The 13,426-nt window shown below is 45.1% G+C and overlaps 1 protein-coding gene across 1 annotated transcript; it reads left to right on the forward strand.

Moving 5' to 3' along the window:
- The first annotated feature begins 588 nt into the window (after window positions 1–588).
- LOC140417979 (uncharacterized) lies at window positions 589–8,710 on the forward strand. Its single transcript, XM_072501410.1, has 3 exons — window positions 589–680; window positions 3,436–4,680; window positions 8,682–8,710. The coding sequence occupies exons 2-3, from the start codon at window positions 3,789–3,791 to the stop codon at window positions 8,708–8,710; spliced, it is 921 nt and encodes a 306-aa protein (XP_072357511.1). The 5' UTR covers window positions 589–680; window positions 3,436–3,788.
- Window positions 8,711–13,426: the final 4,716 nt, after the last annotated feature.

Here is a 13,426-nt window from a genome sequence, read left to right on the forward strand (position 1 = left end):
GGGGAACTGGCAGTATGGTGGAATTAAAGCCTCCATGAGAACAGCCATGATGGAATGGCAGAGCAGACTCGATGGGCCAAATGGCCTAATTCTGCTCCAAAATGTTATGACCTTATGAAAGGGGGAGACATTGATTTGCTCCCAGATGTTGCCCAGAGGAGGAAGTTTTAGTCTAAAACGCATTGTCCAACCTCCGCATTGTGACATCACAAAGGAGCTCATCCCCTAAATCAGCCAATAGGAATAAATCCGTTCCGCAGTGACGTCACTGCTTTTGAGCGCACCCGTCCGGCGCGAGGACACGGGAGCCCCGCCCCCACCCTTTGTTACCCCTCCCCCAGCACATCGTCAATACGGTTCCCAGGCAACCGGCTGACAGCTTCGACCCGAGCGAGAAGCCACTCCGCCCAACTCAGAACTGCGCATGTCTCAGGGAGAGGGGAATCTGCGCATGTCTCAGGGAGAGGGGAATCTGCGCATGTGCAGGGTGAGCTCAATACCGCTGCCTTGTGCTCAATGAGAAGATAGGAGGACCGGAAGGACTCTGTTTCTCCGCCAATCAGAGCTCCCCCATTGTCTCAATGCGGAAGCTGGACATGGAGATTTCTGGCGAGCAAAGCTGTTGTTCCTCCAACCCTGAATGAGCTTGAGATGCACACAGACTCCTGATTCCAACATCTGTGAGTTAAACACTTTCTTTTCTCCCCCTTTCCATTTCTTTTCTCATTCTCACCTTCAATTGGTCACTTGCAGCAACTGAAGGGAAAGGAAGTGAATCCAGGGAGGGTGCAGACTCTGCAAAGCTTGGCCCAGGTCTCTCTCTCTCTCTCTCTCTCAAAGACATTGACATCCTTCGCTCCCTCAGGTTGACACATTTATTTGTCTGGCTAAAAAGACAGTCTTTTTCCGAATGTTCACAATTAAAGGGCTGGTTTACCCAGGAGATGACTGACATTTAAGGGGACAGTAAACAGAGCATATCCAACTCAGCCAATTACTTCTCTGTAGGTCTACTGTCCATCATCAGTAAAGTGATGGAAGGAGTCATCAAAGTTGCTATTAAGTGGCACTTATTCTGCAATAACCTGCTCCCGGACGCTCAGTTTGGGTTCCGCCAGGGTCACTCAGCTCCTGACCTCATTACAGCCTTAGTTGAAACTTGGACGAAAGAGCTGAATGCCAGAAGTGAGGTGAGAGTAACTGCCCTTGACATCAAGGCAGCATTTGACCGAGTATGGCATCAATGAGCCCTAGCTAAACTGGAGTCAATGAGAATCGGGGGATAAATCTCCACTGGCTGGAGTCATACCTGGCACAAAGGAAGATGGTTGTGGTGATTGGAGGTCAATCATCTCAGCTCCAGGACATCACTGCAGGAGTTCCTCAGGACAGTTTCCTCGGCCCAACCATCTTCAGTTGCTTCATCAATGATCTCCCTTCCATCATAAGGTGAGAAGTGGTGATGTTTGTGGATGACTGCACAATGTTCAGCACCATTCTCAACTCCTCAGATAACGAAGCAGTCCATGTCCAAATTCAGTAAGACCTGGACAATATCCAGGCTTGGCCTAATAAGTGGCAAGTTCCATTTGTGCTACACAAGTGCCAGGCATTGACCATCTCCTACAAGAGAGGATCTAACCAACACCCCTTGACATTCAGTGGCATTTCCATCGGTGAATCCCCCAGAACCAATATCCTGGGGGTTACCATTGATCAGAAACTGATCTGGATTAGCCATAGTAATACTGTAGCTCCAAGGGCAGGTCAAAGGCTGGGAATCCAAGGTGTGTAACACACCACCTGATGCCCTAAAGCTTGTCTACCAGACATCTACAAGCACAAGTCAGGTGTGTAATGGAATATGCTCCACTTTGCTGGATGAGTGCAGCTCCAACAACACTCAAGAAGCTCAACACTATTCAGGACAAAGTATTCAAACCTTCCATCACTGAAAAACAGTAGCAGCTGTGTATACCATTTACAAGATACACTGCAGTAACTCATAAAGGTTCCTCAGACAGCACCTTCCAAACCTACAACCACTACCATCTAGAAGGACAAGAGCAGCAGATAACTGGGAACCTCACCACCTGGAGGTTCGCTTCCAAGTTACACACCACCCTGACTTGGAAATACATTGCCGTTCCTTCACTGTCCCTGGGGCAACATCCTAGAATTCCCTCCCTAACAGCACAGGGAATGTAGGGCAGCATGGTGGAGCAGTGGTTAGAGCTGCTGCCTCACGGCGCCGAGGTCCCAGGTTCGATCCCGGCTCTGGGTCACTGTCCGTGTGTAGTTTGCACACTCTCCCTGTGTTTATGTGGGTTTCGCCCCCACAACCCAAAGATGTGCAGGGCAGGTGGATTGGCCTCACTAAATTGCCCCTCAATTGGAAAAAATAAATTGGGTACTTTAAATATATAAAAAACAAATTTTTATAAAAAACAGCACAGGGGATGTACCTACACCTCAAGGACTGCAGCAGTTCAAGAAGGCAGCTCACCACTACTTCGGAAGGGCAACTGGGGATGGGCAATAAATGTTAGCCTAACCAGCATTGTCCACATCCCGTAAATTAATTTTTAAAAATGTAATATCGGACAGAAATATGTCTAGCGTTATATGGTATGTATTATATATATTATTGGTGGTTCTGTCATAAAATACATGTATTATTATTTCTAGTTTTGTAATATAGTACTGTACCTACATTATATATTTCCAGTCATACAGTCATTGCAGCACTGACAGAATCCTTTTGGGAACGCAAGTCAATGCTGACGCTCTGTACAGCAATCCAGTCAGTCCCATTCCCCCTCGATATCCCTGTTCCCCTGCAAGTTTATTTTCTTCAAGTGACCATCCTATTTTATTTTAAATAATTGATCATCTGGACTTCCACAACCCTTGTGGGCAGTGAGTTCCCTGTCATGACCACTCCATGGACGAATAAAATTCTTCCTCAGAATTTCCCTATCTCTAATCAATAAATGTACTTGTATGGAGATTCTCTACTCTTGTACAGGTTTTAGTGAGTTTAGATTTGTTGATTAGCACCTTCAGGAAACTTGGAAGGGTAAGTAAGTGAATCCAGTCTGTATATTACACACATTTCTCATTCAGTAATATAGACATATATCTGTCTGGCTGCCTGCATGAAGATTTTCAGGTCTCTGTGTCCAGGACAGGAAGCAGTGAGCAGGGATCTGTCAATCAGCCTGAATCACACCTTCAGGAGAATTGGGGGGTGGGGGGAGGTGGTGGTGAATATTCGATACAGCAGAGTGAGAATGGAGGGAGAGTGTGTGGGATTGAGATTTAGAGCATTTCAGGGAAAGAGAGTGGAAAGAATGTTCGATAGACACTAGAATTGTCTGTTCTGAGTTTCTATCCTGTACTGACAATGATTACTATTGTAAAATCTGTTTGCAGGAAGTTCGAACGAGAGGAGTTTGAGGCCGAGATCTCAAACTAAATATCATATCAAGAATTGACTGATTCCCTCAATTCTTGGGATCATCGGCCTTTGAATCTATAAGGAGAAATGTTTGTCTATTCTGTCTGCTTCAAGAGATTTTAAACAGTGTGTCTGGAAAAGCACTGAGACACACACACACTCTGTGTGAGACTGTTACAGAGCACTGACTGGAAAGAGCTTTAACCAGTGACACAGCCTGAAAAAATACAACACTATTCACAGCAGGGAGAGACTGTATAGGTGTTCTGTGTGTGTACGAGACTTCAACTGATTGTCCAACGTGGTGAGACGCAAGATCACCCGGACCATGGAGAAACCATGGAAATGTGAGGATTGTGGGAAGGGATTCAAAGGCCCGTACGGGCTGGAAAGGCATCAACGCAGTCACACTGCAGAGAGGCTGTTCTCCTGCTCTGTGTGTGAGATGGGATTCACAGCCCCACAGGAGCTGGCAAGGCATCAACGCAGTCACACTGGAGAGAGGCCTTTCACCTGCTCTCAGTGTGAAAAGGGATTCACTGACATTGGCAACCTGCGGAGACACGAACGAGTTCACACTGGGTTGAGGCCGTTCACCTGCTCTGACTGTGGGAAGGGATTCACTCGGTTATCCCATCTGCAGACACACCAGCGGGTTCACACTGGAGAAAGGCCTTTCACCTGCATTCAGTGTGAAAAGGGATTCACTGACATTGGCACCCTGCGGAGACATGAACGGGTTCACACTGGAGAGAGGCCTTTCACCTGCTCTCAGTGTGAAAAGGGATTCACTGACATTGGCAGCCTGCGGAGACACGAACGAGTTCACACCGGGGAGAGGCCATTCATCTGCACTGTGTGTGATAAGGGATTCACTCAGTTACACCACCTGCAGAACCACCAGCGAGTTCACACCGGGGAGAAGCCGTTCATCTGCACTGTGTGTGATATGGGATTCACTCGGTTATCCCGCATGCAGACACACCAACGAGTTCACACTGGAGAGAGGCCTTTCACCTGCTCTCATTGTGAAAAGGGATTCACTGACATTGGCAACCTCCGGAAACACGAACGAGTTCACACTGGGGAGAGGCCTTTCACCTGCTCTCAGTGTGAAAAGGGATTCACTGACATTGGCACCCTGCGGAAACACGAACGAGTTCACACTGGGGAGAGGCCTTTCACCTGCTCTCAGTGTGAAAAGGGATTCACTGACATTGGCAACCTGCGGAGACACGAACGAGTTCACACCGGAGAGAGGCCATTTACCTGCACTGTGTGATAAGGGATTCACTCAGTTACACCACCTGCAGAACCACCAGCGAGTTCACACCGGGGAGAGGCCATTCATCTGCACTGGGTGTGATAAGGGATTCACTCAGTTACACCACCTGCAGAGACACCAGCGAGTTCACACCGGGGAGAAGCCGTTTATCTGCACTGTGTGTGATATGGGATTCACTCAATTATCCAAACTGCTGAGCCACTATGTCACTCACACCAAGAGCAGGCCCTTTAAATGCTCTGACTGCAGGAGGGGTTTCAAAAGCTCTCAGCTACTGATGTCCCACCAGCGCGTTCACTCTGAGGAGAGACCGTTCAGCTGCTCTCACTGCACAAAGAGCTTTAGAACCTCATCCAACCTGATGAAACACGAGCGAGGTCACACCGGGGAGAGCCCGTTCACCTCTCCGACTGGGAAAGGATTCACTCGGTCATCACTTGCTGAGCCACAATGTCACTCACAGCAATGAGAGACCCTTTAAATGCTCCGACTGTGGGAGTGGGTTTAAAAGCTCTCGGGTACTGATGTCCCACCAGCGCATTCACACTGAGGAGAAACTGTTCAACTGTTCTCACTGCACAAAGAGGTTTCAAACATCATCCACGTTGTGGAGACACCAGCGAGTTTACACTGGAAAGAAGCCATTCACCTGCTCTCCCTGTGGGGAGGGATTCACTCAGTTGTCCAACATGCTGAGACACCAAAGGGTACCCACAAGTTAGATTCTGCTGTAATTCCTGCTGTTAATCACATCCAGGACTGAATCTGGAGTGGGTGGAGGGGCTTGTCTCCTCGTCAACTCTTAGTGCTCGGACGTGGCGACCCTGGCGAACTACTGTTCCCCGGGACCTGGAATACCCGACTGTGAAGTACCGTCCATACTACCTTCCATGGAGTTCACTTCTGCCATCATCACGGCGATCTACATCCCACCCCAGGCGGAAGTGAAGAAGGCGCTTGATGAATTGTACACCACTATAAATAATAATGATGCAGAATACCCGGAGGCCTTGCTCATCGTGGCCGGGGACTTTAACCAGGCCAACCTCAAGAGTGTACTGCCAAAATTCCACCAACACATCTCCTGTCCCAACAGGGGCTGCAACATCCTTGGCCACTGCTACACAAACATCAAGGACGCTTCTCGATCCATCCCCTGACTGCACTTCAGAAAATCGGACCACACGATGGCGCTCCTTCTCCCGGCATACAAGCAGAAACTTAAGCAGAGAATCCGGTTAAGAAGGTCGTGCAGTGCTGGTCCGAGGCAACCGAAGAGCTCCTGTGCAACTGCTTGGAGTCAGTGTGAAGAAATTGAGTTCTTTCTGTCCAGTCTGGTCTCAATCAAAAGCTGAGTTCGGATTTAGAAATTCCTTTAGTTTATTTCAAATAGCTTGCAAGCTTCCACTCCCTCTGATGAAGCAGGAGACCCATGTCTCTTGAAACTCTCAGAGCGAGTGAGACAAAGGGAGGCAACACTTTGTGGTCTTTAGTTTACATTCATGCAGTATCAAGTTCCACATACACGAATACAAGATTCCGATGGGCCCTTTCCTTGACCTGGTCATATAATCTAACTGCCACTGATTCTGATAGGCTCATTATACATTCCTTTCCTTCCTCTGGGCCTCTGCCTCCCAGCATCCTTTGTGCAAAGAACCAGTCCCAATAGCCACCCCTCCTCCTCTCGCCATGCTTTGCCCATCTCTTTGTTCACTCCCTGCAACCCGAATTAATGTCCATAATGCACTATTCTAACTGGTCATCCCAGTCTAATGCTCTTTTCTTCAGTTCAATTCCTCATTCTCTCCTTTTATCATTCTATGATAACAACTATGCCGCTCCCTAACCAACATTCCCTTCCGCTACCCGCCGACAACGGGACACCGGTGGCGTTGTGGCAGGTGCATTGGCCTGACGTCTGGGTTACGCTACACCTACGTTCCGTGCAGATGGAGAACAGACATGTTATATTTTCTGTCATCTCTGCCACGAGGGTCTCTATCGCTAGAGAAATGTGTGGGTAGGTATTCCCCCTAATGGTCAAAAAGTGTGCTAACAATTCGCCAGACCAACAATAGTCCTGTTGCTGTCTCGGTCCAAATTTGGAGTTTGGTGAGGCATACAACTCCCAGTGTCCATTATAAACATCCCCGGGTTAATAACCTGCATCAATGTCTGGTCTGAAAGACCGTCCCGCAATTCATTACATTCCGTACAGAAACACCTCATCACATTTTTACAGCCACTGGCTCTCCGTCCGGGTTCCTTCTGGTTTCATGGTCGCCAGTAACGGGATGTCTTCTTGGTGAGTGGTGATGGGCCAAGTCTATCGGCATCATCCGAGCCATAGCCATCGTACAACACATATTAAGGCATCCAATGATTGTACAATTATAATAAGCAGTATTATCAATCCATGCATCAGGTAAAACCCCATGATGAGCTGTGAGAGCTGACTCTGAGCTGTATCCTACTGTAGGGTTTATATCCCCCTTCTAGTTGTACTGACTAGCAGCTATCCCCGATCCTTATCATGTGTGTGTATACATGTCGTGATTTGTAAACTGTGCACGGAAATCAACTGTAAATTCATCCATCCCGCAGACCAGTGGCGATAGACTCTTTGTATTGTTCTTGCTTCAAGTCCAATCACCGTGAACCATAGCTGTCGCTACTCAGGAAGGTAACACAATAGCTATATCCGTGTGTTCCACTACCTCCAAGGCATCTGATTACCTTGGGATAGCAGCACCGTAAAAGCTTCCTCATGTCCCTTAGAAACAGCACACAACTCAGTCCATCAGCGACCAAAAAGGTTTTCATCCCTCACTGGTATTATTTATGATCTCATGTACTATCCACTGATTATCTTACTTTATGAATTGCAGAAGCTTCAATTAATCCTGTTTTGATTCCTGACTTCCTCACACTAACGTCTAACATTGTCCTGAACCATGTAGTCTGCCAGCCCCGGTTTACATGAGACAATACTTAGTTTTCTTCAAATCCCTTTTGTCCGTTATCATTTTGCTTACAGCATGGAGTGTATACTTGCCATTATTTGTTTGTTTGTTTTTCTACTTTGCAATCACACCACTTGCACATTCAATACAGTCAACCTTTGGGGTTACAACCCAATTGAATCCATACATAACAGTCCCTAACAACTTACAGGACATTTTGTCCGTAATAACTATTACACTCTCCAATGCAATATTGTTTGCTGCATTGGTTACAAATTTCCCGCCGTGGCATCAAGCTGCCAAAATTCCTAAACTATTGTCATTTAAAATGCAGGGGTTCCTCGTCAGTCGCTGCCGTCTGCCAAGACCCTGAATAACTCCACCGCGTAGTACATACCCTGTGGAGACCACAGATCATCCATCAGCTAACGTGCAGTTCGAGATGTCTGATCGGAGGTTTCACTATTGAGGAATAATTTGATATTTTGATTTGTTTCTAACCTGTAAGGTTTTCCTTCCGGGCTCTGTCATTTAATTCCCTCAAATATGTAGCCAATTGTATCATTAGTTTTCACCCCCATACTGTCTAAAACATTCTTCTCTGGAGTGTAGTAGTCGTTCTTCGTCTGTGTTATTTTTGCTTCACCTGAAAACCAAATGAACAGGTCAAAGGCGGAGAGGGCCCTATTTCTTAATTTGTATCTTTCTATTCTTGTTTGGATGTTCCAGAAGTGCCCTCTCCAGGACTTCCAGATTTCTATTTAATTCCCTTTTCATCCTTGACATACATCATACGATTAAGGCCTGTTAAGCCTCCTTCTCCTATCGTTGCACCCCTGAGTGAGACTCAAAGAATCTCAAACTCCTCTTTTACTAACTCAGTGATCCAAGCGGGTCGAAACTGTCCTTGATACATGTCGGATATTGCTACTGCATGTACTTTAATTCCTTTAATTTTGATTACGACCAGATTTTTATGAAAGAAATTTCCAATCATGACATTTTCACTTCATCATCTGTCCTATCGATGCTGCTAACAGGTTTCAATTCCCTGGCATCCCGCTCCACTGATTACATTATACTAGTAAGTGCAGTTATCCCATGCCACTCACAACCAAACGTTCCTTTTCCCTTGTCCGAGCGGTTTGGGGATATGATCTATCCTGTGGCACGGCATCATTGCAGTGATACAGTCTCGAAACACTGTCAGGCTAATTTTACGTTCCCGGGTCATCCCAACATCTCTTAAACTACGTACTCCCTCACTAATTGGTAGCACAAGTTTATCACTTATTCACAATCCTGCACATCCTTTCCCAATCACTCCATCGTCAGCTTGGTTTTCTCTGCAGTAATTACAATTCATCATTATCACACCACCCCATGGTCAAAAGCTATCATGTGGTCACAAACTTCGATCATCAGTGTTGCCTGATGTTTCACAAAACAATCATGACAACTGAATTCCCCAAATTTCCCTGGGAGCCGAAGCATTTCCCCATTTCTGTCCTTCTAAATACAATATCAACTCACCTGAATGCTATATCTGCCATTCTCCTAGGTTTCATATGATTACTCCCTGTCCAAACTACTGGGCTACAGAACGTGCCAAATCCTTGACACGATGTTTCATTATGTTCACAGTGAATCATTTTAACTGGGGTCCATTAATAACAGCCCTTGATCTATCATCCCATATTCTCAATTCCTTACTAATTATGTTTCTTCGTTTGCTGCCGATAGGTTGCCCATGGATTATAATAATCCCTCGTTTATCATTTAATTGGGTCGGATGTTTTAGTTCTGATACAATTCCTTTGCTCCAGATGCCACTGATTCTCTAATTCAACTACCCCCATGCTGCTATCAGCTTTGATTAAAAAGTACAAATTACTTTTGCTGCTCCTAGGAAAAAGAGGGCCTGCATTCTCTCGTGACCATTCTTCCATCGGTGAATCAGTTTTTTTCTCTGCCACTCCCTGTTTCTCCACTATTTTCTTTTCTGAATTTAAAAAAAAAATGGATGCCCCCTGGCTTGTCCCTCGTCCTCCTTAACTTTACTACCATCCATATATATCACCCAAACATTTACCAACTCTGTTCTGCTAACTGATTTATCAAGTTTCTGTCCCTTTTTAATGTTATGAATAAACATTAAGGCAGGGTTTAAAAGAATGGTTTCCCATCTTTCCCATTGAGCTGTATTCGCACCTTGCTGGCAACCCTGTCTCTTGGTCAACTCTGTCAATTTTAAAAGTTCATTTGTGACATAAATGTTCTTTCCGGCTGATAAAGTTTCAGTCTCTGCTGTCCTTTTTGTTGTGGCTGCCAGACATTTTGCAATGTCCGAAAACCTTTGTTCAGCCCTTGACCAATTTCCTGTCAATGTTTGATAGGTGTCTGAGTATTATGATTAACAAGCACCATACCATATCCATTTGCGTACAGATCAAATTTAATGCTCAAATCGTCCTCTTCTAATGGCCCGGATATTGCTACAGCTGTTTTTAACTGGTCCAACCTCCTCTTCGGCAGAAGCTAGGGAATGTGGATTGGGAGCAGCTGTTTAAGGGTAAATCCACATTTGAAATGTGGGAGTCTTTTAAGAAAAGGTTGATTAGAGTGCCCCTGAGAAAATCAGGGATAGAAATGGCAAGATTAGGGAACCATGGATGACGGGTGGAATTGTGAGACTAGCTAAATGAAAAAGGAAGCATACATAAGATCTAGGCGACTTAAAACTGATGAAGCTTTGGAGCAATATCGGGAAAGTAGGACAAATCTCAAGAGATATGGACAGGGTGGATAGCAACAAACTTTTTCCAGGAGTGGGGGTGTCAATTACAAGGGGTCACGATTTCAAGGTGAGAGGGGGAAAGTTTAAGGGAGATGTGCGTGGAAAGTTTTTACGCAGCGGGTGGTGGGTGCCTGGAACACTTTACCAGCGGAGATGGTAGAGGCGGGCACGATAGTATAATTTAAGATGCATCTAGACAGATATATAAAGAGCGGGGAACAGAGGGAAGTAGATCCTTGGAAAATAGGTGACAGGTTTAGATAAAGGATCTGGATCGGCGCAGGCTGGGAGGGCCAAAGGGCCTGTTCCTGTGCTGTAATTTTCTTTGTTCTTTACTGGTCCACCTAAAATCCTCCTTTAAAGTTTCATAAATGGGTCTAGCATAAAGACCAAAGTCTTCCACTACTGGTCTCAAATACCCCAAAATTCCCATGATTTTCTTACCCCCGTTTCGTGAAATCATAGATTATACAGTGCAGAAGGAGGCCATTCGGCCTATCGAGTCTGCACCGGCTCTTGGAAAAAGCACCCTATCCAATGTCAACACCTCCACCCTATCCCCATAACCCAGTAACCCCACCCAACACTAAGGGCAATTTTGGACACTAAGGGCAATTTATTATGGCCAATCCACCTAACCTGCACATCTTTGGACTGTGGGAGGAAACCGGAGCACCCGGAGGAAACCCACGCACACACGGGGAGGATGTGCAGACTCCGCACAGACAGTGACCCAAGCCGGAATCGAACCTGGGACCCTGGAGCTGTGAAGCAATTATGCTACCCACAATGCTACCGTGCTGCCCCATATATACGAAATGGGCACTGCAATTCGAGCAGCTTTCTCTCTCATCCCAACACTGGTTTCCCCACCTGTCCTTGACATTGACTACCCTAGATAGTCGACTTCGCTCCTGCCAATCTGGCATTTCTTTAACCCTATCTTAAACCCTGCTTCATTTAGTGTTTTAATAATTTTGGTCACTCTTTCAACATGTGTCCCCCTGATCATCATCTCCAATTAACACATCATCAATATATACTAAATCCAAATCATCTTTAATCAACTCCCTTACTATTGCCTGAAAGTGGTTCGGGGAATTAACATATCCTTGTGGTAATTTACAGTATACGTAATGTTTAGTGCCAAAGGTAAATGCTGTCTTTTCCCTGCTGTCTGGGTCTAACGGAACACTCCAGAATCCGTTGGCTAAATCTATACTAATTAAGTAAGGTTTGCCTGCCACCTTCTCCAATGTAGTTTGTGGATTTATTAAATACCGTTTATCCTTTTTTTGTGTGACCTTTGTAATTCGTTACCATTCTAAATGTACCATCAGGCTTGCTAACTGCCTGAAATGGGCTATTCGTCGATGCATTTGTGACTTCTTGAATGATTCCCTGCTGTTCTAACTCTTTGATCATTATCTTCAGCTCGCATTTGGCACCTCGGGTCAAGGGATATTGCTTTTACGGCCTGTGTCGGTCTCCCTGGATTGTGTGCTGGAATTGTATGCTGATTAACCCTGTGTCATTCTTTCTATTGCTAGGTTTGCTTTCCTTATTTCCTCTACGTTATCAATTGGTTTTAATATCTTAATTTTGTTATTTCTGCATCTATTTTTATTAATCTTTCCCTGCCATCAGATTCTCATTTCCTGATACTGCAAGTAACACTCCTAATCTAAGCTCCGGTCCCATATCATTATTCCTTAAAGCTCCGTCTGCAATGTAGTTCACATTCTAAACTTCATTTCTTCTGCTCGTGACTTTCTTGCAAGTCAGCGGGCACGAGGACCCGGTGGAGCTGTGCCGTATCACTTCCACCGACTACCTCCTAATACTGGTCTCATTGGTCCCTGTGTTTCTAGCACCTTACTGCCACAATGCCCCTCTCCACTATCCCAATATAACGCGAGGGCATGTTTTAATTAATTTTTTCATGAAAGCGGTATCCTGCTACAGTCCCCGTTCTACCTGCTCTCGGGACTGCCTACCCCCCTGGGGTCAGTGCTTGCAGTGTCCCCTCAAGTTCTGAGTGCTTATACACCAAGGCCCTACAGTAGTCAAATAGTCCCCAGTACTTGCCTAACCCCTCTTACGGTCTGGGGTTTGGGCATCTCTAAAATGGCCTTCTCCTTTCTACTGGGATCTTCCTTTCCCCCTGTGTAATCTTAAAATAAAGTTAAAAATCTATAGTCTTTGCAATATGAAAATCCCCGAATCTTAAATTTGATGTGTAGTGAGTTTACAGAGAAGATACTGCAATCTCTACAAATTTGGAGCACACAGAACAAAATTTTTAAATGTAGGTACATTATGGCTGCCTCTAACAAAGGAGCACATGGACTCAGTCCACACCAAATGCCTGGTCTTCGCATTTCAATTTAGGAACCTTTGTTCTCTCCTTTTTTTAAGAGCAGCCAAGACTATGCCGAGTTCAAACTAATCATTTACAAATCCCAATTTATACATTTTGATTTTGCTTTTTGTTTACTTCCTCTGAATTGTGTTCTGAATAACTTCCACAATGTTAACCATTATTACTGATTTTCTAGACCTTTCAAATACTTACCCCATTTTAAATCTCACTTTAACTGCCGTGTATACCTCCTAATTGATGGGAAACTTTGTTTTCCAAAACACAACATTTTAAAAACTAGGAATACCAGAGGAAGTTCACAAATTCTTATTAAACACACACACTCATTCATCCACCGAGATCTCCACTCAAACAAAAGGAATTCAAAGCATTATACTTTCATTCATCTCAACCAACTGGACAATAAAAGTTTGAATTTGCACAGAAACACAATGTGTTTTTTCCCTTCTTCAAAACTGTTAAGTAAATTTAAACAATCCTGAAGCCTCTTCTTTTTTTTTCTGATCGGGTTCTGAATTTTCCAAGTCTCTGGTTC

Source organism: Scyliorhinus torazame, chromosome 5 (assembly GCF_047496885.1).
Source record: "Scyliorhinus torazame isolate Kashiwa2021f chromosome 5, sScyTor2.1, whole genome shotgun sequence".
Taxonomy (NCBI): Eukaryota; Metazoa; Chordata; class Chondrichthyes; order Carcharhiniformes; family Scyliorhinidae; genus Scyliorhinus; species Scyliorhinus torazame.